The 27,165-nt window shown below is 41.3% G+C and overlaps 1 protein-coding gene across 8 annotated transcripts in view; it reads right to left on the reverse strand.

Annotated features, from left to right (window-relative positions):
- Positions 1-27,165, reverse strand: part of EBF2 (EBF transcription factor 2) — a 141,294-nt gene that overhangs the window by 108,455 nt on the left and 5,674 nt on the right. For 7 of the 8 annotated variants that reach the window (XM_035891377.1, XM_009635787.2, XM_009635784.2 and 4 more), the window contains exon 6: positions 21,751-21,819. The exons of the other annotated variant lie outside the window; for it this stretch is intronic. In XM_035891377.1, coding sequence (XP_035747270.1) covers positions 21,751-21,819 — 69 coding nt within the window. The remainder of the gene's footprint in view (positions 1-21,750; positions 21,820-27,165) is intronic. 8 annotated transcript variants of the gene reach the window in all.

The raw sequence follows: 27,165 nt of genomic DNA on the forward strand, positions 1-27,165 counted from the left end.
TATATATATATAATGCACTGTCCAACTTGCCAGGCCATTACAACAGGTAAAGGGAGATGTCATATTATTATTGTCTAGCATAAGTCTATAAATACAGTCCGACTTGACAAATTCTTGAAGAAAAAAAAAGTGAGTGTCTGCTGTTATTGGTCTAATGAGCTAACTCTGAAATATGAGCTAAAGACAGCTCCCTAGCGGCTGCCGGCTACTCCACGAACGGAGAGGAAACCTCTTTCAGAGTCCATCAGTGCAAACCGTTGCTGACAGCTTGGGACTACACAACACACAGATTTATTTCACAGACAGCCACAGACAGGAATTTAGCACCCCAAGCTGGCCTCCTGCTTAGCAGGGAAGGTGTTAAAATGCAACCGCGCAGAGCCTGGCCCCCCTCCCCCTATTTTCTTCCCTGACCCCTCCTTGAACAAAACACAGTAGCAACTAATCAATTTGGTCACCTGCTCCAGGCAGCAAAACACTCACCAGGTTCCTCCTTTTCCACCCCAGTCCCCCCCATACACCCCAAAAAATTATCCAGCAGCCACCCGGTGAAGGAAATCCAACAAGCTGAACAGCTGCTCCTAGTGCCAACCAAGTTGAGCTGCAGCGCCTCCAAAATTCCCAAATATTTTGCATGACCTTTCATCTTACAAATTAATTTATTTCCAAACAGCAGCCAGCTCCTTCTGTACCTGACAGCTTACAATCACTGAACTCATCCAAAAAGATTTAAAGGAGGAGAAACTGAGAACTCGTATACCCTGCTGCTATTACCCAACCTGCAGGATTTCTGTCTTTTTTTTAAAAACTTTGGTTGCAACTTTTAAAATGTAAGCCTTTATTATTATTGTTTTCCAAAAAATTTGCTTATAAAGATTAAAAAAGGATTTGCAGAGATTCACATAATTTCAAGTTCAATAACGTGTTGATAAATCGGGGGCTTAAAAAACCCGGTCAAACTGATCACTGCAGGTTCTCACATGCACAAATACTTATACATCCATACAGAGAAACTTCATTTCTATTAAGACAATTGCAAAATCTCTGAGAGATGGCCCAAAACTAGAGGAAGTTTGATACAGTTGGCAGTGTAGCTAGTACTGATTAGATATACAAATCTTGCCTGCTCACACATCATGCTCCTATTTTTAGATTTTTAGGAAACAAAGAGCCCTTATTAACGGCTATCTTCTTGTTTGGGAAAAAGGGAGGGGAATAATTCTGTTTATATTTCTCAATCAGCCTGCTGGCTTTCACACAAAGCACTAAAGCAATTATACTGGCTAGTGCCCTAGATGAGCGATTTAGCAAACATCGTTAATATTATTATTCATTTACTTAATCCATTTCTTTCTTCTTCCATTCCTAGAGACAGCACACCAAGGATCTAAACATCCTTCCGCTAGTGAATGTAACTCCCACTGATGTTGGACACCTGCCTTCGGGGAAGCAACACACCAAGTTACAGCAAGGGAATATATTAATAAAATACAGCAAGAGATCCCTTAGCAGGGCCACGCTAGGGAGGGCGCTGGATGACCTAATCGAGGTGGAAAAGACCTAACTTTTGTAAGCCTGATTCCATCGACAAAGCAGCCCAAACCCAAAGGATTCAAAGAGAAATACACCATAAGCACATTCTCAACACTGTAAGTTAAATTTTCTCTTTGGACACTGACAAAAGATTCTGCAAACTGACTTCCTCCTCCCTCCTGAAAAGGGGTCACTAGTGTTACGTACCATTAGATAAGATGATGATTCAGAGCAGACTTTTTAAATTCAAAAGCAACAGGCTAGAAATTGCTTCATTATCAAAAGTTCTTAAGAGCCAGCAATTTCTGTAGCGTGAACTGCTGCCTTTAGGCAAATTTTTTCCAGGCCCGCTATTAGATTTGGATTATAATTTCTATCATAAACTCTTAGGCAACACAGAAGCTCTCAGTCTAAATAGCGACACGGGAGCTAAAGCTTAAATTTTTAATGTTCAAGACCTTGGTCTGTAAGCAGGCCAGCTTCAGAGAAAGTTTTCATGTGCTGGTTAAGAAACAGTCTGCAACCAGCAACAGGAAGATGCAGCCCTTGCCAATGCTGTCCCACATAGGCACAAATCACAACCTGTCCTGGTGTCACTGTGAGCAGCTCGAGACCATCTCCTCGCCATTCAATTAGACGCTGCTAGCCCTTTAGCACTCTAAGTGATTTCTGATGCACGTTAAGAAACTCTCTTCCTGGCCCAGAGTACCCAGGCACTGTATTAACCAGATTGCTCAACAGTGACAAAGTGTATTTGCATTCCAAGGTGAAATCTATTACGGGGGAAAGATGAAGTGTGATATTTCAGCGCAGACAAGGTGATCAGATAATGACATGATCCTACACAATAGAGGATATGGTTACCATTTTAAACTGGACTATTTGTTTATTCTCTCCCCCCCCACACACCACACCCTACCAAGGACATGAGACTTCAGATTTTAACGCAAGATACAGAGGTGAAGATCAGGGGTAAAGCTGCACACTGCTCAGGGTTTAGCTTAGATAAGCATCCAGTGTGAGCTTGAAAAATCAGATAGGAAGTCTCCTCAATACAGACTCTTCCCCCTTTTGAATCAAGTTTATATAAACTGTCCTCTCCCATTTCTCTAAGCACATTTACAGCCATTTAGGTATAGTACTTAATTTATGAAGAGGCCTATTCTCATCAAGAGAGCTCAGTCAAAGAACCAGGTTACTGGCCGAGACAAAAGCTTGACAATCAGACACACCACAGTTCCCACCACCGCGGGAAAAAATTTGCTTTGCCTGCACACAGCAGAAGGCAGCAAAGTCTGCTGGGTGGAGCACTTCACGGCTTCTTGTTGATTCTGTTCTTCTCCCCAAGCTGAGTTTTGACCCTCACAAAACTTCTTTAGAAAACTTTTCTACTGTACTCCTTTTTAGCTCTTTAGCTTTTAGGAGGTAAATTCATAGAATCATAGAATGTTCTGGGTTGGAAGGGACCCCTAGAGGTCATCTAGTCCAACCCCCCTGCAGGAGCAAGGACACCGCTAACCAGATCAGGTTGCTCACAGCCCTGTCCAACCTGGCCTTGAATGCTTCCAGGGATGGGGCCTCCACTACCTCTCTGGGCAACCTGTTCCAGTGTTTCACCACCCTCATTGTAAAGAACTTCTTGCCTCACAGCAGAGGGGCTCCAGCCCTCGGAGCATTTTAGTAGTCCCTCGGAGCATTTTAGTAGCCCTCCCCTGGCCCCGCTCCCACAGGTCCATGTCCTCCTTGTGCTGAGGGCTCCAGAGCTGGACGCAGGGCTCCAGGGGAGGTCTCCCCAGAGCAGAGCAGAGGGGCACAATCCCCTCCCTCGCTGCTGGCCACGCTTCTCCCGATGCAGCCCAGGACAGGGTTGGCTTCTGGGCTGCCAGCGCCCATGGCCGGCTCATGGCCAGCTTTTCATCCACCAGCACCCCCAAGTCCCTCTCAGCAGGGCTGCTCTCAATCCTTTCTTCCCCCAGCCTGTACTGATACTGGGGGTTAAAATTCTACTAGTACAGCCTGATACAGTGTTCAGAGCAATAAAAGGGAATACTTTGCTACCTTGATTTTTAGATCAGATTCTGCTCTCAAACGTAGACTGAGAAGAGCAACGAACTAAGGCAATTGGCAAAGGCTGGTTCTGTTGCGCCGGTAGAGGGAGTGAATTACAGTATCTGCGTGTTCTGCTTTCCCGCCTTTAAACCTAACCCTTCCCTCCCACTCCATAAAACAACCTCTCAGGATCTTCCCCCCTTCTCCCCCCCTGCAGCAAATCCCAACACAGACAAACCTGGAAATGTAACTGAAGCCCAAGACAGGCTTCAGGAAAGGGGAAAGGTTCACCAGCCAGAGGTTCAGCTTTCCCCCTTCCTGTTGTCTCATGTCACCAAAGCGAAAAAAAGCGCCCCTGCTTTTTGAGTCCTGCACAGTTTAGCTCTCTGCCCAGTTCTTTCCGCAGAGTCAGGATACTTCCATCCGAGAGCCTTCATTTGAGTGGTATATTTACTACTTCCACCTGTACTTCAGGCCTTTCCTGCTTATCCATGGTTTAAGAAAGAATTTCAAATGGGAGTTCCTTAGTGTAGTTATTTTGACTCCTTATTGACTTCTTCATCCTCATTTTCCCACTTTCTAGTTTAGACACATCAAGAAGCCACCACAGTAAAAATAAAAGGCTGAAAGTCTTGATTTTTCAGCCCAAATCAAATATTACCAGATTTAAAATTTTCTAGTATGGGGGTTTGATTTAATTGTGTATTTTGCACACACACATGTGTACAACATCCAAGGAAAGCAGACAATCTTAATTCTTGGGGGGAAGGGAGTGCTAAAAAAAAAATAATCAGAAACACCTCCACATAATTGTGTGTGCGTATGCAGCCCTATGTAAACCCTCTTAGAAGCTTAGGAATTTAATTTCTTACCAATTGATCATGGAAACTCATTTCTACTGATTTGATATCATGAAAAGCCACAAGGAATGTAACTTTAAAAATTAGCTATTTTCTCCAACTAAGATTGAGATCCCACCCACAAAAATGAGATTTTACGCTCAAAACTCTTGCTTGTCTGATGACTGGTCTTGTTTTCTTATTCTGGATCTGATCATTCCCATAAATCAACCTCATCTCCCCAGGTTTCTTTTCCATCCCCAGCCTCCTTTCACATTCCACTTCTTCCTTGTTGCCCCCATTTCCCAAGACATTTCCACCCTATATTTTTCTAAGCCTGTTCAGCTACCTATACAAAGCAACTGGAGAGTGGGGGAGGGGGGGGGGAAGGGACACAACGGGGAGAGATGAAGCTCATTACAGTATATAACACTAAATTGAGCAAGGGTAAATCTATTGTATACTTGAAAACATTAGAACTGCTTGTAGCTCTGGCTGTACCAATACAGCACACTGTGATCTGTGCCTCTCTCCAGCTTTTCCAGGCTGGGGAATTGGAGTGGGCTGATTGCTCCTTTGGGCTCCCAGCATCCGTCCCCACCAGGGTCTAGAGAGCATCATTAAGATATATTGCAGAAGGGCTCAGAATAACAACCAGATTCAGGAGCAGTACACCAGACATGAAGTGTGGTGGTTTGATGGGGGTTTTTTTTGGTTTTGTTTTGGGTTTTTTTATCCACCTCTTCACTTTACTCAGCAAGATGTGATCTTCCTACAGTCACATACTTTTCTTCACTGCAATCTCGCCACGGGCAATATCGCCTCTTGATAATATAGTCTTTGTATGCACCTACAGATTTAAGAGAGATGCAGGGGAATTGGGGGGTTGGAGGGAGAAAATGTCAAACTGAACGCAAGAAAGGGGTACCATGCAGAGCCAGGTGGTGCGAGATCAGAAAAAACTGTTCCCCTCTGATCCATACTATAGATCTAACCTCCTAGTGTCCCACTTCCCCTACACACACCTAAGCACTGTATATTGGGGGGGGAGGGGGGAGAATATTAAAAAATAAATAAAAAAAAAAAAAAAAAATCAAGAGTAGCAGCAAGGAGCTGTCTCTTTTACTATTGGCAGTACACCAGGATTAGGAAGGTCCACTGTGCTAGACACTCTATATACACTGGCTGCAAGACAATTTTAGACTCAGCCTACGATCCAAACCAATCACAGCTGAACAGCAAGACCTTCCTTCTGTGAAATTTAAATTAAAAGGTGTTAAGAATAGTCATTTCACTCCTATAGCCTTTACCAATTAAGTTAAGTGTTCAATATGGTCAGGTTGCCCTCTAATTTTGATTTGTCCCCCACCCACGTTAACTCCAAAAATTGATTTTAAAAATTAAAATCATTGTTGCAATTTGCTTAGCTTAATATAAAGCAAGAGCATAATGTCCCCTCATGAATGATACTGCAAGTGGCTACATAGCCTGACCCTTACTTATAATCCCCTGTAAATTCACCCAAAAAGTCATGAACTACATAATATTAGTTCTTACAGACTGACATATTTCCCTGATCTTTCATGAGCCACATGGGGAAACAGTTTTCGCCTGATCTGAATGAAGAAGAAAAACAGTGATCCTAATCAACCGTTTACCCTTAGTGGCTTCCCTAAACAAATCTGGGAAAGAGCTTAAAGGCTTGGGAATATCCTCGACCCTGCTTGATGCACTGTAATAACCCTACCTAATTATACTGATATAAAAACTAATTGGAAAGATAGCAAATGTCAGGGTAAGATGCAAATTGTAGGGTGTTAATTGCTGAACAGGTGCTGGAATAGAATTAAATGAGCATCTTGATTAGGAGAGTGGAAAAAACAAATGTGGACCCCGAAATCAAGTTGGCCACGTGAATTATTTAGCAGCCTCCTTGTACCAGCAAAAGGTCATGTTGATGTGACCTCTGCTTTGTGATGGGTGGGCTGACAAAACAATAGTGAACTCCAGGAGAAAACATGGCTTAGGGGAGAGACAAGACTATACAACATAGGAAATTTTCAACGGGATAAGGGAGGAGCTTTTTTTATTGGTGAACTTCTAGGTGGATAATACGCTAGGAGAAAGTTTTCCATATGGATCACTGCAGTATCACAGAGCCAGCAGTCCTAAAGCTAGCGGGGTCCTTGACTGCAGGAGCCCGTACAGGTATACCACCTGGTCCTCTTCCGACCTTCAAACAGAAACAAGTTTACTGCCATTTACAGCAAATATTTTGGGATACAAATGTGGGTCCAAACAAAAAAGGACTAAAAGCCAGTTTTGTATTTGCACAGAACTTAACAGGATTTTTATCCACAGCCAGAAGTTCTTCAGTGATGCTACCATGCTAGTGAATTATTTTTCACACAGGCCCTCAGAAAGCCATCTCATGTTTCAGTCGCCTCTGAACGACCAGCAAACAGATTAGATCAAATAACATCAATTAGAACCAGAAGTCTAGAAATAAGAGACCCTCTCATTAGCAGTTGGGGCATAGGAGTAGAACAATTTTCATGAAGGATTTAACGCAGCTTCAGTTATCCCTAATTTTGAATCGGAAACTACTTTTTCGTGGTAAAAAAATTAGAATTTTGCAAGAGCGTGCTGGGGGTAGAACAAGGTTTTATAAAGAAAACCTTTTCATTTTTAAAGACAGTTTCAACAAATGACAGAACCTACTGAAATGTTTTGCCAGTTATGAGAAAAATTCTGGAAAGCATTTTTTTTTAAAAAAAATTACTGAAAAAGGTTTAAACAGTTATTCAGTTCTATGAATTACTTTAAGATACATCACACTGGTTCAAACAACTGTGGCATAGGGAGAAAGGAGACCTTTTCCATTAAGTTCACTTAATAAACAAACACATCTCAATGGATGGTAGCAATCACTATTAGGTGCTAGCTGAAGTGATCTCATTATTTTAGGAGCAGCTAGAGACTCAGTCTAGAGGAGGACCCCAGGCCTTTAGGCACCGTACAAAATCATAGTACAAAAACCCCAGCATTGCAGAGCTTCCAATCTAAACAGAAGGGATAGAGAAGGAATGACTGAAACACAAGAAAACGGGTCAGTTGTCCTGGAGAGGCTTAAAATATCAGAAGCCTAAAAGGGATCTTAAAATTAACATAAGCAAGAGCCCAATTTAAGGCTTTTAATACCGCCAATGATCTGCAAAGGACTCACAACATAAAAGCTGGATCTTAATTTTTTGACACATACTGACAAACTACACTCTCCTTTTAAGTAGCGCATTCCCAAACATCCATGCAACACAGTGCACTGCAGTTGTCCCTAGACTAATTCCTCATTAAATAAGCTTCAACATATTGGACCCTTTTTGCAGACGACATAGCTATGCACAGAATTCCTGAAGATGATAAGACATCATTTCCAATATCATTCTTGCACCAGGTAATATATGGTGTTAAGGCAGTGGTGAGAATATGACCACCTGTGCTTTTGATAATTCCTCAGGAGGAAAACTAACTTGCACAAGATGACAGCTTAAGTCAGTGACAAAGAGAGACACTGAGCACGAGAGCACCAGATCCCTTTTCCCCACCCAAAGACTAGAAAATTCAATAAAGATATTGGCAGCGGTGCCGAGTCAGAGGAAAGGCATGTTTCTGCTCTAAGAAATGCACGGAAGGGACAATGCTTACAGTGCACGCTCTAAGGTGGGTCTGCACACAGATGAAGGACGTGCTGCTAACACACTGCAGTCAGAAAGGAACAGATACCATTTCAGAGGAAGATGAAACATTCTACACAGATCTTCGGGGGCAAGGGGAGAAGCATGCTTAAGACTGAAAACTTAGATTTATGACACTAAGACCTGAAGTTCCCTTTGGATCTAGGGGATATGATACACCACGGGTGACAGGGGAATAGAGTGGGTACCACGTTGCAATGCTGTCTCCTGGGATAAAGACACCAATTCATTATCTGCACACCATCCTTCTTGGGGCCTCCACTGCTAGAGGAGATAGCTGCCAATCATGTTCCATTCTGCAGACTTATATTTAGTGCTTGCAGTGTGGGCTAGAAGAGCTGCAGGGAGAAACAGACTCAGTTAATTTTTCAAGTTCAGATCTATGTCTTAGAGGGGAAGGGCTGCAACTCAAATCAAGTTGTCTCTCCAATGACTTCAGCTTTAACTTTGCCGTTCATGGCCACTACAGATACGCAGGGTGTACCTGAAATGTTGTATCTGGGGGGGGGGAGGAGGAGAAGACTGTGACAGAGACTCAATTCATGTAGGGTTAAGCTGAGGAAAATCTTGGTAGTCTGTTAAAATCCTGTAGGTATTATACACGGGTATGATCACGGCTGTGCTGCAGGCTATTTCATACAGCTATGTAGAACTAGCATGTTAACAACTCTCCTGTACTGCTCTTTGCCAATACTGACACTGTCCCAAAACAGCTCACGAAACAACTCTAGATTTCTTATATACAGAAAAGTAACATACAGGGAAGATACAGGGTTGTTTCTTTTTAAGTTATTTTGAACACTCCTATTAAAGCTTGCAGGAAGATAAAACTTCACCCACACCTGCAGCTTACAGTAACGTTAACGGGAAGTCTTTCACATGCCAAAGATCTGAAGTACAGAAATCTTACTGAGCTCATAAAAACTCATTCAGAAGCTAGAAAACGCTAGAATTAAGACTGAAGAAATAACTCTAATTTAATAATTTTTAACATATACAATACAACCCTTAATTATATTATGACATAATTCCTCCCCAGTGTGTGAGCATGTACCTCACCCCCATTCCCATTTGTACCTGGCTCATTCTAGCTGCTGCTTGTCTCCTCCCCAGCCTCCAGCCGAGCCCAACCTATTATCAGGTCCTACTCTTCCAAGTCAAGGCTCCTAGTCCAGTACAGAATTCCTCACCAAACCTTAAAGCCTAGTTCTCTTGACCAGAAGTACCGTTTCCCCACATCACAAGTAAGCCATCAGGAGGATGCTCCCAACTATGCACAGTAGATATCCACAAGCGTTACAGGCAAGCCTCAGCCGATATAAACCATCTTAGCACCATGACAATTCCCGTTAGCCAAGGAATCAGAATCCATGCTGCTCTAAAACCAGCTTTGATCTGTGCAAATAGAGAGTATTTATATGTTGTCTGCTTTTCTCTTGCTAAAGCAGTGCTCTCAAGTGGAGCAAAACATCCATCCAACATACGAGTGCAGAAAGAGACACGACTTCATGTGTCTTCATATATAACACAAAGATAAATTTTGCCTGTAAAAAAACCCTTGAAGCTACAGAAGCAAATAAAGGGGAACACAGTCACATTACCCATCACAGAAATGGTAAAGGTGCTGAAGGGCAACCGTATTTCAGGCAAGTTATCAAGCAGGGCTACTATATCCTGCTTGTGGCGTTTGGCTAAATAGAAAGACACTGACAGTGATACTTTCTGAAGGCACCAAAGCAAAGCTAGAAAATGAGAGAACCAGATGTCCCTGAAGGAATGCTGGAAAATGCTTGAGATAAAGGGGAAGGAAAAGAAAAAGAAAAAAAAAAAAAAACCAACCCTTTAACCAAAACATCCCAGAGGAATTTTTTTTTTGAGGTTCTATGTCAACAAGTGACGCTGACACAACACTCTCTACTTTTTCTCCCCTCTTTAGGAGGGCAATTTTGACTGACCAGATATTTTGTCAACATCAAGTAGAATGATCTATACTGGCATGAATTCAACCTTAAACATAATCATTCTTTTTCTTCAAGGTACTGAGCACCCATGTTCCTAATGAGAGTAGAGATTTGGGGGGGCGGGAAATCACTATTCAAGTATTCACTCATACTCCAAATCAGAATCTATCACAATCTAGTTTGAAGACCCAGTGAAATTCCTAGGAGCTATACGTTCAAGGATCATTTAAAGCTGTCCAGAATAAAAACTTAAGACGGATCCATGAGATAAATGGCATGTATGAAGGCGGCAGACCTCCAGCTTCACCGATCGTCCAAACCAGCACTTTCTGGTTTAGATTCACGTGAACATGAGAATCCTAAGTTTCACCTTTTCAAAAAAGGAAGTTTCAAGAACTGTAGTTTTTTACGGAAAGTTTGCAACTGTGAAACAAACCAGGAGCCCAGGTGGGAATCTTAGCAGTTTCATTTTTCTTTTCAGGACTTAGCTTCAACAAAATATTTATGTACCTGCTTCTTGCAGTTGATGCTAAATAGTGCTAAAAGTGCTAACTGCTTTGCCGAATTGGGACCCATTTGCTGAAATAGCTTTTTATCAATGTTGCATAAGAAAACCTAACCGCATCCCTTCAAAAATAATTAAATTCAATTTGTATTGGCATCAACACTCTCGGCCTCAAGTCTAATTTCTTTATGCCATCAGCTAATTTCATCCGTTCACTGTGTACTGGCTTTCAGCTGCTTTAAACGCCTCTGTAATTACCCTCCCTATGCCACCTCTTTTCAAACGCTCAGTGATCTTCCTCTAAGGTTTGGTGTTTTGAAAAAGAACGCGTGTGTATCTGGTTAATGCAAACGTACCTTGTGCAGTCATGCTTTTGCAACATAGCTCTTGGGTACAGAGCCATAAGAGCAAGGCAATTATTTCTTTCCTTTCTGATACAAGCCTCTTGCACAGAGCTGCAGAGATCAAGACAAGGACCCAGCGGGAAAATATGGTAGTGGAAAACTTTTCCCCTGGAGCAAAGGAACAGACCTAACTAGAGCAAGCGAACACCTACAATAATCAGGCTAAAAAAACAGCTTGGTGGTGCAGTCAGTAGCAACAATGGGAAGCATAAGAAGCGTGCAGAACTGATGGCACATCCTGGGGAGAAGGTTGACGAGTTCTTTGAGGGGAGCACCGGGAATGAAAGGGAAAGACTGTCAGAGGAGCAGCTTCCTATCAGGGTACAGAGCCTGAATCCTGGAAGGATTTGTGGTAACCAACAGTTATCTTTTGAGTTGCTTGGGATTCACACTTCCAATGATAAGCAACTCTACCCTTTTTTTCTTTAGGGGATGAAAAATCCATGGAGTGGAATTTTCTGCCTTCGTATCAAAAACTGAGCAGAGGGAAAAGGGCTCAACATTGCACAGGCTGCAAAGCTGGAGTCACTTCGCTCACTAATCGCCCCAGGCCACGCAGTTATGAAGTTAAGATGCTTTGAGAGGCCAAGCTTCTACAACCCAGGCTCTTCCAGCTCAATCACCAGGCTACTTTTTAAAAAATAAATTCATTGGTACTTAACTGTGCATATTAAACTGACATTACCGTGTCTAAACACGTGAGCAAGAATGTTCTTCTCAGAAGGAGGTCAGCCTGTGTGGACTGACTCTGCTCCGCCTGAACTAGCTGTCAGCATCCTCAGAACATCTTCTGTTGTTGACAGACACCACCAATGTTGTTTAAATTGCCACCACAATAACTACTACAGAATCACCTAGTGCTCCTAGCCAAGATGGAACTCTCCTCCTCCCTTGTCCCATCTTGCTTGCCAAACAGTCCCCATTTCAAAGGTCTTGCAATTTAACGAGGCACATCAAGGTAAGTTAAGGGAGAAGTGAGCCTTTTGAAATGGAGCCATTTGAAAATGGCTCATAGTTGGACCTCAAAAAAAAATTTGGAGGCACCCAAAATTGTTAGTTGCTTTTCAGGTTTTTTTCCTGCTAAAATATGTGTAACCACTTCCAGAATACTTGAATACAACCTTGCTCCTGCTTCCACTGCAATTAAAGAAAGTTTGAATGTGGATTTGCACAAGCTAAATCCCCAAACCCATACCATACCATACAAATAGGAGCCCTGGTGGTTGTTCTCTGCTGGAATAAATAAAAAAAATCCCTTCAGCACAAGAAATGCCATCATCTGGTGAAATCAGCTTTATGCCATCTCCTGTCAGGTGTGACAGCGCTTGGGAGTTCATGAGAGGGGTAAGGGATTAAAAGCCACCAAAGGGCAATCAGTTGCCACTTCATTTTCTTTTGTTTTCTTGAAATAGCCTTTGTACAAAAGATACAAACCCATGTAGGAAAGAGCAACTCGTTTGCCTAATGGATTCACAGTCACTGAGACTCAAATAAGCTGACTGCTTAAAAACAGCTCGGGAGCCACAGTAAAAGATAGAAAATTATTGCTTCCTGTCATGACCAAATATTAAACACAGCACACACCTAATGGCTCTATCACTCCCCAGGGAAGAAGCTTTATGAACAATAAAATCCCAGCAGACTTGCACTGTTTGGACTTAGAAGCCTCATTATAGGCTCACTGATCCAATACAATTTACAAGCTGAATGGACTCCACTTGAAGGAAAAGCCACCAAACATGGAGTTATAAATGGGGCACCCATGGAGAAATAAGTATTTATTTGTGAAGGAAATGAGCAGAGGAGAGGAGTTGGAGAGGAAAGGAAAAAAAAAAAAAAAAAAAAAAAAAAAAAAAAAAAAAGGATGGGGGGGAAAGAAAGATAGGTTGGATGACAGCAGTGTATTAGAGATCCAAATCAGAGAGAAAGATGGGAATATGAATTACACTTGCAGAGAGGAAATGCTGCTCCCGGACATGCTTACATGATCCAGCCTGCAACACACAGGACTTGGATTCCACTCCTTGCTGTGTCACAAGCTGTCTCTCCTACGTGTTCTTGGGCAAGTCATGTAAGCTTTTAACTTCTTTAAAATTATGAGCCCATCTTCAACTGACTTAAGCAAGTTTCAGATGTACATTATATATTTCCGATCTCAAGCTTGTCTTCATTTTACAAGGACTTTGGGTGATGTTCTGAGCAGGACAAATTATTTCATACCCTATCTGAAAGCAGGAAACACTACACATGAATTGGGAGGCCTTCTTCAGATGTGAAGCACTTGCTTCGGAGAGGCTGAAATCCTGGGATAGTTTACAGGGTAGAAAATATATGAGATCCCACCAGAAACAGATGGTGAAAGAAACACACGAGGAAGGGATGGACAGAAACAAAAGGTTCAAAAGGAAAGCAAGAGGCAGTAACAAAAAAGGTTAGGGCAGATGAAGTGACAAGTCCATAAAACCAGGTCTAGACAGAGGCCAAGAGGAGTGCAAAAGTGATAAGAAAGTGTATTTTAGGTCATAAATACACAGAGGATGCTTTCATTAGGATGCAAATACTCTGAAATATTGGCGTTTTCAATGATGAGTGCAGACGGATCCAGGCAAACGCAGACCCATTTTCAAAAAGTTGAGTTGTAGAGATCCCATGTCACACACTACTGCTCTACATGCCCAGAATTTCTTTTGTGCTGTTTGCATAGTGAATTTATCCTCAGCTTCTATTCCCAGAGGTGCTTTAGTTCATGGGAAACTTTTATTCCGTTCCTCTCTCCACTACTACCAAACTCATTGATTCTAATGGCTCCTTACACTGCTATCTCATCTGTCCTTCCGAGACCCCTTATTATCAGCCGGCTGTGCCGCTGTTTAACCTCCTCGCTTGCCGTTTCTGAGAACACTACGCAAACTGGATCAAGTTCTCCTTATTGCAGGGGGAAAGCTTCAATTTAAAAAAGGACAAGCATTTTTCCACACTGTGTTTGAACTTTGCTCAAAACTTTGCATTGCTCAGTCAGGATTCAGCCAGCCAGCACCATCAATGTTTTTTATCTCAGCTAAAGCACAACTAATCTAACAAGATTGGAATTCATCCATGCTTGCTGTCCAAACTGTGCTAAAGCATCGTGGAAGCTTATCTGATTTATGCAGAATTGCTAAAATCCTTTGGGTCTTGTCTTCATCGGACTTATTTTCTTAAGGCTTCCAAGGCAGCAGTAGCAATAGTCAGATTTTATTCCTTTTAATTATATAATATGTCCTTGCTCAGACTTAACCATGCTCCCCTTGCAGTTCTGAAACCAGAACATGTGCTAACTATTCCAGTTACAGACTTAGTGGAACTAAAGCAATCAATATTGCTTAACACTCCCACCCATTACGTTTTTCCCTCTAACATATCCAAAAAGGCAAGGACTCCACTCAGAGGGCGCAGGTGAGGTGCTCAGGACAAAATGGCTGCGCAGTCGCACAACGACAGCACGTGGCTCGGAGCACACATGTGCAAAGAGCTAGTGGAAACAAGGCTCCAGTTCTGTCAGCTTCCTAATAAATCTGTGCTTGAAATCAGCAGTGATTTACACTCATTTATTTTTTGCTTAGCTTCAGAAGCAGTAACTCCTTCAGCCCAGGCAGCAGCAACTAAGTCTGGGGGAGAATAACTTTTTAAATCACTCCAAACCAATCTCCACCCTAATAGCAACAGTTTTCCATATCACCATAGTATTTCCACACAGCAGTTTTCAGCATATGTATCTTCCTGTTATCAGTGAAAGCTAGAAAAGCACACACTGATACTTGGTTTACTGTTAAACAGAGACTATGTGAATGGCTAGAAAAATACAGGGAGTCTGCAATGGAGAGAAAGGAGCAGAACCCAGGACTTCCACAGTTCAAACTAGTTCATTAACCACAAGTCCATTCTTCATTTTCCTAGCACACTCAAAGAGATCTTTAAGCTTCTTTTGACTCACCAGCTTGCTGGAAAATCTGTTGTCTGTCGACATTAAAAGAAAAAAGATTAAGTGACACAAGCTAGTCTCCAGTTTACTCCATTTACAAGCTCTAAGTGATTGTACGCATCAAAGATTTCAAGACACTTTGGACAGCAAACTAGTAAAGAAATTTTCTTTTTGCCTAGAAGAGGCAGGGGAAAAAAAAGAAACAAACAAACAAATTATGCACTAAGAGAACCACTTGTCAAATGGCTAGGATAGTGCACTTTAAGTTACTGACTCCCCACAAGCATCCAGTCTACTAAAAAATTCATAAAGAGACAGATGGCACAACAGCAGCTCTTTGCAGGAGAGCAGGGTTTAGCAGTGAACAAAGGACTTTGACTCCCTAGGACAAGAGGAGAGATCATTGTGGGGTTTGGAGGCTTGGAAGGGGGGATTGGAGCATGCAGGGAGCTGAGGAGGGCTGCCTCTATCTGCGGCTCCTAGCTTCACCCCACAGCAGCAACGGATTTGAGACATTTATTCTACCTTGGCAGGCTTACAAGGAGTATGGAGAACAGAGTAGAACAACAACAGTCCAACTCTGCCCCACAGATGAAATCCTCCTTGCAGTAGAAACATGAAAAATAAAACCAAAAACTCCTATTCAAGGATCTGAATCCACTTCCCACAGCTAGGCAATTGCTAACACATTGCATTACAAGGGAAACTGAGGCATGGAGTTAGTGACTTGTTTGAAGTGACAGGGCAACTCAGTATCAGTGGGAATTTGATCCAGGCCTCTCCATTCATGCTGTTCAGCCTCTAAGCATTAGGAAATACCCTTGTGTTACCCAATGTTTTTTGGGATCAGCCTGAAAGGGAAATGGAAGGGATAAATTCCTTTTCAGATTGCTGAGATTAAAAGAAGGGGGGGGTGGAACATGGGACCACACCACACCAAAACAGGATAGCCTGAAGTCTGCACTTATTTCGAGATAGATCCTTCAAAATTAAAGATAATCTATAATGCCCCTTTGCCTTTTTTAGGGAGAGGTAACTGGAGGGGGGGCAGGGGGGAACACCAGAAGACATAAAGCCCAGTCCTATTAATGTGGACATCTCACACAGAGCACTTTAAGACACAGCATGGCCACTATAGGGGCATAGTCAGAATGTTTAAGCCTGGCAACAGCTGTCTTTCCTAAAGAGAGTTTTAGTGCTTGTGAAACGTGCCAGCAGCCAGCCTGGGAGAGTTCAGTCCTGTGTTTATCTATACAGCAGGTAGGGCATGAGTATCAGCAGGGAAGAAAATCTCTATCCGTGCCGCCCCATTTCTGCACGGAAGGGATGAACCCCTACGGCACAAGAATGTAATCCAGTCTCTTCTGCTTCTTCATAGAGATGCTAACAAGTGTGCCAGCTGTGTTCATGCTTTGGGGTTTTTCTTTAAAAATAATAATAATAAAAGCCTAAATGTTTACAGCATGTGTCAGCTAACCAATACCATAGCTCACCATCTCCTGAAGCCACGGTGCCAAGCGCTCAGCTGGTGCGAGTCAATGTAGCACTGCTGACCCAGCTGCAGCTCTGGCCCCATGCCTCCACCCACTGGTTAGCGCATGTCTCGACCCAAGGTAATACTCGACACGACCCAGCAGTTCGCTCAAATCCCATTCATCACTACAGCCACTGCCCCAGTAACAACTGCAATAAATAAAAGGTGGTAACAAACCACATTAGATACTTCACAGGACGATTAGGAAGAGTTTAGGTTAACAGTAGGAGGAATTGAACCCAGGATCTCAGATTCTTAAAGCATCTGAGCTAATGACCTCATTCCATCAGCTCAAAGACAGCAGAGGACTCGAGAGCCTCCCCACAGTAAAACCATGAAGACAGCCAGCTACACGCAGCACAGAGCTTATGCGTACATTTTGCAGTGGTGTTCCGAGGAATTCCACCTGTAGTAACACAAAAGTCTGTCGCATTCCTGTTGCATTGCATTGTTTAGCTGAATTAAGATATTTCATTTTGAATGACGTAGAAATTTCTTTTGACTACTTATCTCTTATTTAGAAGAAACAAACAAAAACCAAAACTGTTCAACCAAAAAAGGTCACCCAGGTCTCCCCAGTACTGTGGAGGCTTCAAATAGATCACAGCCTTAGTAAACCAGGTAAAGCAGTAAGAGTAACAAGCACACAAAATACCCTGCTCTAAGGAGCTTAAGTCTTCAAGAAACACAAAGAAAAAAAAATATCATTTATATTTGATGAATGGGGAATTTATATCCAAAACTATACAACTCACTTAAAACGAGAGAGAAAATCTGCAGTAAAAGGAGGAATTGAATTCATTTGCAGTGTCTAAGACCTCTTAGTCATAAGACCAAGTTTCTTTTTATTTGCATAACTGAGGCAGGAAAGGTAGCAAACTAGGTAGTTATAACATAGGTGTGACAAAACACAGCTTTCATTTGGTAAGTACCATCTTCAAAAGAACAAGCCTCCACCGTTCTATCTGAAAGCCACCCCGACCCGTCCACTTCATATCCCTGTCTACAATTTCAACAAAGAAGGAAACGTTACCATGCAAAGTTCACACACTAATTTCTGGGAACTACAAGGAGCGTTAAGAACCACCACTTCAGCCATGAGAAAAAGAAACAAACACATTTACGTTTCTGAAGTCTCATAAACCTACCGATTCCACAGGTACTAACTTCAAAAACTAAGCAGGAAGACAGAATAAATAGAAATTAAGATCACCGGGAATCCCCCAGTGCTATGATCCACCATGGGAACACACTAGAACCAATTTAGCTCTGATGAATTTTGATCTTGTAGGCAAAGTTAAAGCTTGCTCCCATATTTTGAAAAGTGACCATGGCTTGTGTCATCTCAAAAATTTAGAGTGCATGTTTTGCAAATGCTTCTGGACTAGACATCTATCATGTAATCTCCCGTATATGTTCAGGTGGTTCTTTCAGGCTCCAGGGGAGTTCTCTGTTTCTGCTTTTTGACGCCTGCAATAGCAGCATTGCAGGATTTGAGCTGTATCATTGCTGAGCTGTTAAAGCAGAGGCAGCATTCTGAAGTCAGACTCTGATTCGAGTTACACTGGAATTCTGAACGTTGCAGGAGCCTAAATAATGTATCCTACAGATCTTTGTAGGTGGAAAAGGGTACACAGTAAATTTCAGTGAAGAAGCTCCCTTTCATATAGAAATGTGCTGGTTTCCAAGAGTGAACGGAAAAATAACTGCAAGGTCCTTAGGCTCTAAATCTAGTCCCCAGAGCAAAGGTCACAGCAGAAATGTTTTATTCAGCATAAGAACTTTTGGAACTCATTCAAGGAGAAGAAAAAACCCAACAACAACAACATGGCTGACATTTTTTTCCCACTGAACTATTTCTTCCTTTTTAAACAGGGATACAAGTTTCCATGAATTGGCAAACACCAATTAATTGTGCCTCCCTACAGCAATACACAGGTAAACCAACACAATAGTCTAAGCCTCAGTCTCTGGAAGCATGAAAAGCAAGGAAGTGGGAAGAGAAACAAATAAAGGGGAGAACACTGTACTGTTGATGGAGTGATGTTCTTTTGCAGCAACTTAGAACATAGTCCCTGAACTCAGCTACATTAGGTGCACATTTAGTTCAGTGCAACATTGGATGGCAGTTTATAACCTCAACTGATTTGAATGCTTCGTTAGTCTCGCAAGGTTTGTAGGATGCATCTATATCGTGGTCAGAAGCGTGCAGTCATAGCACAGACAGGCACACCAGATGCAGCCACTTCCTTAGCTCAGGCAAAAAAGAAACCCAATAAAGCTGCAGTAGCACAGGCATGGGTGTGTATCTCTACCCAGCAGCAATGCCTCTCCTTGCTTCTTCACCACCCTTAGAGGTACCCAAAGTAGTTACTTGTGCCCACTCATGAAAGGAGTATACCTCTGAGTACCATGCAGAGCTTGCTTCATCTTGGACTTTAAACCCCTCTCTACCTTGCAGCTCCTCTGCTCCTTCCGCTTCTCTAGAGACGTGCTAGAGCGCAACAGCTGCTCTGTTGCGTGACAAATTTTTACAGTTACCTATCATTTCAAACAATGAAAATACAGCTTCATTTCAATTATTATTTATGTTTAATGAAAACCTGTAGTTTATTTTAAACTAAGAAGAAACCCACCCTGAAGCCAACACTGAATTGGCAATCTTACCGTATTTATTGGCCTGCATGATTGCAAACGGTTGCCAGCCACATTTCAGAAATTATGTTCCACTTGCTACCAAGTTCTTAAGCATAAGGTATTTTCTTCTAAAGAAGCCATATAAAGACCCCTTAAATAAATAGGAACACTGCTGCCCAGATTCCCAAGCTAGTTCAGAACACACATGACTCTCCTCTGCTGGTTTGGGAGACAGAAAGATTGGTCCCACTGAATGTAGCTGGGAAGAGCAGGCTGTTTAGTTAAACTCCTAAGTGGTTGTACTTACTGCTGTGGAAATGTCTGAGGATGACAGACCAGACAACTAATTCCTCTGTGCACAGGCATGTACAGCATAACTTTGTTATTATATTTGCATTACATATGTTGATTAAGATGTAGTACACAGGATTATCTCTCACTCCTCAAACCTTGTTTAACTGGGTAAAATGGTGGAATTGAAATAACCGTACAGAAGAAGGAGTAATTCGCTAGACGCTGCACTACAGATAAGTGGCAGAACAAGAAAAAAGATTTGGCTTCGAGTTTAGCTTCTGTTCACCAAACCATGCCACCTTCAGACAGCAGTGCAGAGTTGTAATCATTTCTTTCCTCTGTGGCCTAAATCTGATTCAGCGACTGCCTTTAAAACCAAGAGAAAGCAGCTTTATCAGGCTGTACCCCTTATTTCTCTCACCTACCTTATTACCCCTACTGAACTCCAGATTTCACTTGCAATTTTGAAACACAGAGGGATGAAAGGGAAGAACTGACACTCAACAAGAAATTGCCAGACTGAACCTTAGAGGATGCTTCCACGCAAACAGAACACCTATAAGCAGAATGCCCATTGCTGTTAGCAGGGGAGTTACAAATAAGAATTCCAGGCTTAGAGCAAGTTCGGAAAAGTTAGGACTCATTGACCACACAGATGACTTGTGATGCACATTTTACATGCACTTGTTAAAAAGAATAAGCCTGTGCTTTCTAATAGTTTCACTTCCATTGCATTTTACATCAACAGATCTCAAATCCTCACAGAAAGCATCAGAATCTTCATTTTGCACGCGAATGGACAGCACCTTGAGATGACAAATACAGAGAGTGGGAGGAACTGCCCCCTTCATGGTCTTAACTCAGAGGCAAATACACTGTCTTATGTCACACTGCTTCTCCGTCTGTCAGACAAGTTTCAGAAAATTCAGACTTCAGATTGGAAAGTTCCCAAATGCAGATTCATAATCAAACGTCACCACAGCCAAAAATAAGCTAGAAATGTCACAGAAAAGGTCAAGATGGCATATCTAGGACTTCTGCTTCTAGTCAGGAAACTGCCCCTCACACCCACACAAACAGCCCAGTTTGCTGTAACTTCCAACTTTGGCCCCAACCACAACTTGTAAGTACAAAACTCAAAGGGAAAGCCATGGGTTAAAGGGAGTGTAAGAACCTCATCACATCAACGAAGTTCCAAAATTGTTCAGATTGACTCTGTGATTAAAAAAAAAAAAAAAAAATTAAGGAAATAATTGTAGATCTTTATTCAAACCAGCTTGACCATTCTGAGTGCCAAAACAAAATTCACAAGAAATACCGCAACAAATAATGCTCATTAGAGTGTAGCTAGAACATGCCAGACCCATATGGACATAAAAACTGAAACTACAAATAATCCCCTTCAGCATCAGCTCTCCACTGGCCCCTTGTACCAGTTGCTTCAGGGAAAAGAAACTCTTTGAACAGTTACAAGAGAATAATCGGGATGGGGGGAAAGGTTTCTTCCCGCTTCCTTATTTACTGTTCTCCTTCTGGAGATCTTGGTTGCGTACTCCTTTTTGAAATGGCTCTGTGTTCCTATTTTCCCTTTTTTAATCTTGCTAAGCTCCAGATCTCAAACACCACTTCGAGTCCATGAGTTCCAAAGGCTAGTTTTCTAAGCCTCCACAAATACTCACGATTTTTAATGTGCCAGTTCACGATTTAACAAACTGCTGCTCTCGCCATTTATGTTATTTACCCCAGAATTGGCAAACAGAACCTAGACCTGGATCTAATACATGAAGCTGCTGTTCTACATAAAAGATTGCTCACGATCCCCAAACTGTCAGTTTTAATCCCGCCAAATACGTTGCACTTCTGCCTTTACCCCTTCCTTCCTCCCCATGTTTCTATAAAAATACTGTTATTTGGTTAAAGAATATTATGGAAGCTGCCAGGTTGCTCAAAGCTTTATTTGTCTTGGGAATCCAGTTAGATCATAACCCTGGTGAACAGAAAATATTCCAGATACATACATGGAATATTTGGTCACAGTGAAAGTGATACACGAAGAACTTAATTTAAAAATAAACATCAACAATTTTGTCACGGTAAGCCCAGATGGACTAAAGCTAACCAACTCTTAGGTTGGCATTTTTCTAAAGAATCACGAAGCACAGACATCCCCGAATGGCAGACACTGACAGATAACCATCAAGAAAGACCCTCAGCCACCTCAAAGCACACACAACAATTTGGCACTGCTTTTGTGGGAAAGTGAGGATTCGTTTCCTACCTGTCAATGATCACGGGGTCAGACGGAGTCTCATTTCTGTTGCCACAACTTTTCTTCTCACAGCACCGACTAGAGAAAGAGAATCAAAATTCAAGAATTACTGGGACGGCTGATAGCAAAGCAACCAGCAAAAAATGTTGTCTGCAAACCTTCAGGACTCAATATATGCCTAGAAGAGCAACTGAGAAAATTCTGAATAGGCTTTCTGGAAGGGGGAAGAACTAAGGGAATTGGGTGCCCAAATCCTGGTTGATTCCAGCTGGAGTTTGGCACTTGGCTCCCCGTAGTCTTTTTTTAAATTCCCAGGCAAAAATGAACAGCACTATGGTCACACTTTAGAGTAAGGCGCTATTTATAAAGGCTTAACAAACGATTAACAGATGTCATCATGACATTACAGGCATGAGTATCATGTGTTACGTATAGTTAGAAGTCCATCAAAAGAAGGTGTTAGAACTGACTACAAGTAACCTCTGAATTTGTTATATTCTAATAACTGATTTGTTGATTATTAAATATCTAGAAACCCCGAAGTTTCATATGCCCACAGAACACTTCAACAGTATAGTAGCACCAATGAAAAAACACAAACTGGGCATACTTAGACCCTACTAAGGACCGAAGAGATATTTTTTCAGGTTGGCATTTCATCCATAAATCCCTTTGCAATTGTTTCAGTGACGATAAGCCCTTAAGATTAAGCACGTATTTATACACATTTTATACCGTGTGGCCACCAATATGATTGCCTAGAAATGAGAGCTGTCTCTGATGAGCTCACAACGTAAGAGAAATATATTTGTCTGACTTGGTAAGAAAATGCAAGATAATACTGTCGTCCTCAGGAGCTTGCTGTAAGGTTTGTGTTGCAGAATGGTATCAGTGTTACGGCCGCATCTATGCATGCACACATATGCAAAGAGAACTCTGTGTGTCTATAGACACGTGTGTGCACACATGCACAGATGTGTACTTAGAGGCACAGATGTATCAGGAGATGGTACAGAAGAATACAGCCTACACTCAAGAACTATTTGATGTTCTTCACTCCCAGCGAATTAAACTTTCTTCAGGAAAAGAACCAATGCATTTCTTTATCCCATTTTTAATAATAATTAAAAAAAAAACCAAACAAGAAAAAAAAAACAAAAACAAGAGACAGGTCATTATTTGATCTCCACTGATACGCTCATTGACATGGGTGATGCTCCTTGCATATACACCAGCTGAGTACCAAAAGTTTAATAGACTTAAAAAACAGCCCTTGCTCTGAAATTCTGAATTTTAGAAATTTGTAGCAACATAGAAGTACATTAGAACATTTAAGCTGTCTTGATGCTCAGATAGCTTGTTCCAAGCAAAGCTAACAAGGGAGGGAAAGGATGGAGGCATCCAAAACTTTAAGTAGACTCTGTCAGAAGTCCCACATGCCTCAGAAGGCATCAGATCAGATTCTGCCTTAAGTTACACAAATGCCTTTCCAAATTATGTTTTTCACATTCTGCTGAAGTTGTCCAAATTTACATACACAGAACCAAGAAATTGTTTCAATTTCTGTACAGTGGTACAATAGGTGTTGAATACATTTGCAAAAAATTCTAAAGTCAGTCTGAATCCCATGGTTTTCCAACTGGGGAGCAATTCCAAGCAAAAGAATTAAAAAAAAAAAATAAAATTAAATAAAAAGCTTGAATTCACTGAAGGCAGTACAAAATACGAAAGAGGAGCTTTTTCTCTCGAAATGCCTAATATTCGACTATAAATACCTAAAATAAGCATTTAGACAAAAAACCTCTTTCAGATATGAAAAATTTCACATGCATGCACTTTCTCCTTAAGTTACAGTGCGTGCCAGCAACTTCCCGTTAGCAAGTTGAGATTGCCCAGCAAGATGAGATACAACTACCAGACCTATTTGAATAGCAGCTCTAACTGTTTCAACATTTCTACATTCCCTTTGCCTCAAACCTGCACTTATTCATCGATGCTAGTCCTTTTAAAAATAAAAGGATACACTAAATATTTAAAAATCCCTGGGGCAGACCCTCTAGCTGCTGTAAATTGTCATAGCTCCATCGACTTCAGTGAAGCTATGGTAATTCACACTAGCTAAGAATATCCCACTCCCTCCTTCTCCCAACTTTAAGTCCATCCTTTATGCATTTTGCTGCCTAATGATTGTTTATAAAGAATTGCATATTTTTGTACTAAGATGTGAGATATTTTCTAAAGAGAAAAAAAAAAAACCAAACCAAAAAAGCAGAAAACCCTGACTGAGAAGAATATAAATGTGGCATGTACTTCTGACACATCTCGTATAACAATGCATAGGAAATAACACCGGGAATAAGTGCCTTGCTGGTTTACATGCCACTATAATAAAACAACAAAGGGAACTCAATTTTTAAAATAGTTTTGTAGTGGTTTGTTGTGGTGGTTTGGGGTTGTTTTTTTTATATCTAGCTGAAACAGCAGTCAATTCCTCTCCTTGCAGAAATACTAAATGAGATCTCCTTTATGCAGATGGTCATAAAAAATATTTCCGATTGCACTACACCACAGTAATGTTCAAGCAGAATACACAAGCAGTACCTCTACCACATCTCATCAGCTCGTGTACTCTTCCCAGAGAGGTTCCCATTTCTTGGCATAGTAAGTGTTTTAGAATGAATTATGCGAGACTGGAGTAAAACGTGGCTGGGTTCTGAAATAAGCACATCTTGTTTTATTTTAGTTTGCACAATTATCACAGTTAGGAACTTTACCTTTGTAATACTTAAAATTTTTCCTTCTAGAACTGTGGCTTACAGCTAAAGTTCTCCAAATATTTTGCAAATATCTACATTCTTATCACACTCAGGTAACAGATTTTGATCAGGATTTTTAGATTTCCCCCCCCCCCTTTGACCATAATACTTTTTGAGCCCAAACACATACGAAAAAAATGTCATGATTAGGGAAAACATTTACTTCCAGTGAAAAACTAGTTCTCACATAAATCAGAGTGTTTTTAAAGACTGAGGATGTTTCAGCCCAACATTTTACCAAAAGCACCTCTCAAATCTTTAAATCCCTGTTTCCAAGTATTTCATCACAGTATCCAAGCACTAACGTTTCCACTGGGTTTGTATAACAAATGCTGTCTGTAACAGAATTGACCTGTTCCAATTTAAGCCAATGGCAAAAATCCCAAACTCTGGTGGTCCAGGATCAAGCCTACAATATCCTCTTAAAGCAAATTATTGGCATGACTCCACCAATATTTACACTACTGCTACAATATGTTGTGCTAGGAACATGCCTTTAGAGATACTCATTTGCTTAAAACAAGAATATTGAGGCCTAAGACTTCTATTTTCTACACCTTTTCTTATTATACTTTCCCCTCTAACTAGATTTACATGGGAAAAATAACGGTCTACATTATGAACAGTCCTAAAAAAAAAAAAAAAACAAACACAGAAACCAAAATGCTACCACAGACAACATCAGATCTCCAAATTGAATACTCCAGAAAGCTCATGTCAAAGGCAAACTTGCATCCTTTCCCTCCTCACACTTGACAAAAATGGTTTTAAAATTCAGCCCTCAACTTCCCTCCCCTCAGCCCCCCTCCAAAAAAAAAAAAAAAAAAAAAAAAAAAAAATCTGTCTCTAATTTCAAACTCAAATAAGCTCACAGCATGGTGGCCTTTGTTTTGTTTTCTTCTCCCCAACTCCTCCCTGCAATTGCATAACAAAAGTGTCTAAATTCACACCATCTGGCCGATAAAGACACAGGCCCCAGTGGCCGCCTGGCCCAGCTGATTAGAGCTCCTGTCTAGTCTGAGCCTTGTGGCGAAAGTCACAGCTGTGGGGCTTGCTTGCACTCAATACAACTCTGTTATTAGCCAGCTGTAGGCCCTGAGACTACTTCTGTTCAAATTATACCACCTTTTAACCCTCTGAGCATTGAGGGCATAGGGGGTTGCTGGCAGCAGCATAACAACTAGTTTCCTCTTAGTCGGTAATTGGAAGAAAAAGAAGAGGAGAAAAAAAGTTATTCCAGGAGAGGAGACTGTTTACCTTGATTTCCAACCATTGGGGGAAAGACTGCGTGTTTAAGAAAGACCCACCTAAGAGGAACAGTTCCCATTAGGCCGCAATAGCACAAATGAAAAATTTCAGATCTGCAAATAAATAAATAGAGCCTCTCACTGAAAGCCCTAATTATTGAGAGTTGAGAGTTTAACTTTCAAATGGTATGACAGACTGTTGTAGCCATATCAGTATTTAGACAACTTTCCTGCTAAGCATGCATCTGTCACTGTCTGAGCGGAAGATGGGGAATTTTGGATGCACTTGTCTTTATACAGCGAGAATATCTGCGTGTGGGATTACATACAAAAAAAATACAAAAAAAAAAAGCCTACCTTCAACTAGCAAGGATTGGAAGAAGAGGAGCAGAAAGACAGGCAGACCCTTCTTTTTAAAAACAGTAGGCATCAATTTGGACAGCAGAGTGGGTACAGTGCATTAAATTTTTATGTACTGTTACTAATGCAGGCTAAACTAGGGGCTTTAAAAATTGATGCTGCCACTTAAGCAGCACACAATGAGGAAGATTTGATTATTGTACTTAAAAGAAATAAAATAAAATGTCAAGTTTAACTAGAGTTGGATCCATTCCCTTGGCATTATTCAAAGTGATATGTGGAATGCCTCTTCAGAATACGCAGCATCCTGTTCAGAGATACTTTAGGAAAACACGACATTTAAAATCAAATGTCTTGATTAGGTTACAGAGCGCTTTTGATTTCATTCACTAATCTGTGTTTTACATGGAAAGGATGTCCCCGAGTTGTAATTCTTCCTTGGCTAATTTATCAAGCAGGAGAGTTCAGTATAATCGGAATAATGGTTTACATTTGTAGAACGCTACCTTAAATCAAGCATGGCATGTGTTTATAGGCATCAGTGGAGGCCAGGTATATAAAAGCTGAACAGAGCATTTGATACTATAAAGGCATGGAGAGGAAGCAGGGGAAAAAACAAATTAATTTTATTTTAAAGAAGTACATTTGGATAGGGAGGTGCCAGTGTTTGCTGCAATATTTTAACTTACAAAATAGAACTGCACTCCGTACAGAAAGAGTGGAGAAAGATGAAGTACGCTGTTATTTTGTTATCACAAACCAGGACCCAACCACATAGCAATTCAAAGATTTTCCTTCTCTAACGTTCACCTACTTATAGTGAAGCTTTCAACAATATGGATAGCATATACATTTAAATGCGTACACAAGTTCTAGATGCGCCAGAAAGTAACATATATACCTTTGATCTTTGCCACTACACCTACAGGTCCCTGTAAAGCACACCGTATGCATCTCCCATGCATGACATGCGCTGTGCTTGTGCGGACATACGTGAAAGT

Source organism: Egretta garzetta, unplaced genomic scaffold (genome assembly GCF_000687185.1).
Source record: "Egretta garzetta isolate BGI_Z169 unplaced genomic scaffold, ASM68718v1 scaffold233, whole genome shotgun sequence".
Classification (NCBI taxonomy): domain Eukaryota; kingdom Metazoa; phylum Chordata; class Aves; order Pelecaniformes; family Ardeidae; genus Egretta; species Egretta garzetta.